Source organism: Mesitornis unicolor, unplaced genomic scaffold (genome assembly GCF_000695765.1).
Source record: "Mesitornis unicolor isolate BGI_N332 unplaced genomic scaffold, ASM69576v1 scaffold7012, whole genome shotgun sequence".
NCBI lineage: Eukaryota > Metazoa > Chordata > Aves > Mesitornithiformes > Mesitornithidae > Mesitornis > Mesitornis unicolor.
The window spans coordinates 13,173-16,454 of NW_010167200.1; the positions used below are offsets into that span (position 1 = coordinate 13,173).

The window sequence follows — 3,282 nt, forward strand, 5'->3', positions numbered from 1 at the left end:
CACCCTGCTTCCGAATTCATTGGTTTCCTCTCTCCCAAAGGAGCAGATCCCCGTGACAACCCATCCACACGTGGCATAGCGTTCAATGGGGAGAAGGCATACATTAAATTAAACTCTGTCCGAAAAGCCTGATCAGAGCTTCGTAGCAGCATCTGCGCTTCCCCACTTTTCCCTGGGAAGTTCATCTCTGAAGCAGAGTTTATGGAGGGTTGTGGAGCCAGATCAGAGGATCCGAAGCTGAGCAGCGATGGTCGTTCTGGGCAGGCGTTTGTACCCGAATCCAGGTACCCACCCTTCGAATCCAGGTCGGATCGGAGGCAGAGCTGGAAAATCCAAGAAGGACACAGGAGGGGGTGTGGGAAGTCAGGAAAAGGATGGAGAGAGAAATTGAATTAGAAAGTACTCTGCACAATGCCAGCTCACTGCTTTCCATCCTTTCCGATTGCTCCTCTGCTCTTTTCCCGCACTGTTCTGCTTATTCTACGGGGCAATGATTAAGACTAAATAAAAATCAGCTCAGCTGTCCAGTACGAGCTGCCCTTCCCCCTTTAGCAGTCTTCCTGCAGTAAGAGGATAAGGCTCAGCACTATCCCCAGGCAGTTAACGAAGAAAACCCAGTATTTTCAATTGCCTCATCTGTCCCAGGGTTGATGTTAACACATAGCACTGGCTAGGTTCTTTATGGGCAGGAAACAGAAAAGATCTGCTGTTCATTTGTTGGCTTATTAGCCAAGTTCTTGACTGTCCCCAGTCAGCCACTACCAACTTCCTAACAATAAAACATCCAGGACCTCCAAGCCATTTGTTTTCACTTATTGTGAGCTTCGTAAACCTCTAACAATAGTACACTCATTAAATTTATACGGCATTTCTACATTTTACATTCTCTAACAAAACCACAATGGCATCATCTTTGCGCTGTCACAGCTGCTGGAGCTCTAGGCACCAACACAATTGTATATCCATTTATCTACTTTAAGAGCCAAAACCCTCCGGGGCAGTGGCATGTAATCATCTCCTTCACCATGTTAATATGTCAGGATCTCAGACAATGAGCAGAACTGACACGATTTCCTCCTCTTTGGAGGCCTGTAGTGCTTGGGGAGAAACACAGCAGCACCAGGCACCAGCTCTGTCCTTCTGCTGCTGCTGAGCGCGTTTCCTCTGCCACATCACAGCTCCAAGTAATCTTCAGTGTGGCAGACGAGTGCGAATTTTCCACTATGAAAGTGTCTCTGAGCAAGGTACTTTACCTCGTATTTTACAACAGGCCAACAGGTAAACATCACCTCAACACTGTAAATTCTGCAGGTGACCAGGTGATAAATCAAGGCTGAAGAGAGCAGGGCAGGTGCTCCACTGTGTCCTCATAAGTCAAAACCAGTAGAGGACGCTTTTCCCTTTCTTCCCCAGTAGTGATTTTGTGGCTACTGAGTAAATATCCACACTACTTATCTGCTGGGCTGGGGCAGAGGTTGATTTAAGGTTTTTCCAGGTTCACAGACCTCTTGCCTTCACCTCAGTAGCTGAGCCTTCACACTGCCTGTTTCCCACCAGTGTCAACAAGTGAATAACAAATTCCAGGCTTCAATTTGTTTGCTTTCTTGTGATAACCCTGAAAAGGCTCCTCAGCCTTCTTGTGACTGGTGCTGCACCCTTATTCCCACCTGCCTCTGCACTCCTCATCCCTCCCCTCCAACCATGGCTTCAAATGCACACACAAGCACACACAATCCCGGCCTCAAACGCAATTAAAACCGTGTGATAAGTACCTCGGGTGACAAGGACTCAGGCCTGTGTGCAGGAGAGCTCTCAGGGGAGGACACGTTCTAGAGGAGGGAAAAGCATCTGGTTATTCATCCACTTAAAGAGTCAAGGAGCAAAATAAAAATCAATGTGAAAAACAAGCATGGGGGTTAGCAACAGCCATTCTAAACACAGACTATCCCAGCCCAGACGGCACCTCTGCTGAGTCAGTGGTTTCTAAAGCTTCCTGGAAGCACAGAGACAGGACTGAGTTACTGTGCTTCATGCTATAACTTAGTGCCCAAAGCAGAGCACATAAATGTTAAGAGAAGCAACACTTTATTCTTTGTAGTTCTGATGCTGTCAGATACAGAGTTTGCACCATGAAATAAAGAGAAAGCAATTTATGCCATTTAGAATGAGGATAGGGGAGAAACTGAGCGCCTCATTTTGCACAAAGAAAAGGCAACTAAGATCCCTCAAGCACTACAGTGAACTTTCATAGACTTTATGCTAGAAAACAAACCAAAAAATCAGTCTGTTCTCTTCCTACAGTGCCACAGGACTGAGGTGAGGAGTATTTGCTGAAGTTAAAATTGATGATAACTAAACAAAACAGATGTGACAGTAACAGATGTTATGAACAAGCCAGATTGAGGGAAATACAGAAGTCTGAACAAAAAAGCCTATGGTCCATCAAGCTGTGAACTCTTGCTAGAGGAAAAAAATGAGTAAAAGGGGCAAGTAAGGTACAGATGTCAAGTGAAATACAGGCTTCCCATGTCTCACACGTGGTAACAGAAATAACCAAAGCTAAGGTGGGAGTGGAAATCAGTGACTAGACTGTGGAAATCCACAGCAACACCACCCAGATCTGCCAGAGCAAAGGTAACAAAACATTTCACAGTCAAGCTCAGTGCTTGAAAGTCTTTCATCTCTCTCCTCAATGCTCCACAAGCCTCCCCACGAACCTCTACAGATCTGCCCCTCAGATACCTCGCAAGAAAGGGCTCTCAAAGAAAATAATCAAAAGCATGCTAAGCTAAAAATACCACGAAGGACTGTTTGCCCTGCTGCAAAACGGATGAGGGATTCCTGACAAACAGTTCCTCCTATGGAACAGTCTGTCACTGCACAGCATTATTTCTTAACAGTTTTAACTGGCAGAGCGTGAGCAGGCAGCCTGAAAAGTTCCATGTTTTACATGAAAATATGCAATACTAGAAAATAAAATGAAAACTGCAAAGAGCATGATCCCTATTCATAGGCACAGAGCAGCGACACAAGTGGAAGGTCCTGGCTGGATGGGTGCTGGTACCATTCCCAGAGTTTAGAGCAAGGGAAACCATGGCACAGCCTGCTCAGTGCTGCTGCAAAGTTTTGCAAAAGGAAACTATCAAGAAATCTAAGGTCTAAGGTATTGTCCTCCACCCAGACAACGGAAAGAAAAACCAGAGACATAGTGGAAGCTGATGTAAAGCATTTCTGTAAAGTATTTCTGCCATGCTTGGGGTTACTGAAAGCTGTTTAGGGAAA

General features: G+C 45.6%; 1 protein-coding gene across 1 annotated transcript in view; it reads right to left on the reverse strand.

Annotated features, from left to right (window-relative positions):
- Positions 1 to 3,282, reverse strand: part of SETD5 (SET domain containing 5) — a 39,501-nt gene that overhangs the window by 10,524 nt on the left and 25,695 nt on the right. Inside the window, exons 18-19 of the mRNA XM_010178614.1 lie at positions 1,773 to 1,829; positions 1 to 323 (exon numbers count right to left, since the gene is read on the reverse strand). Coding sequence (XP_010176916.1) covers positions 1 to 323; positions 1,773 to 1,829 — 380 coding nt within the window. The remainder of the gene's footprint in view (positions 324 to 1,772; positions 1,830 to 3,282) is intronic.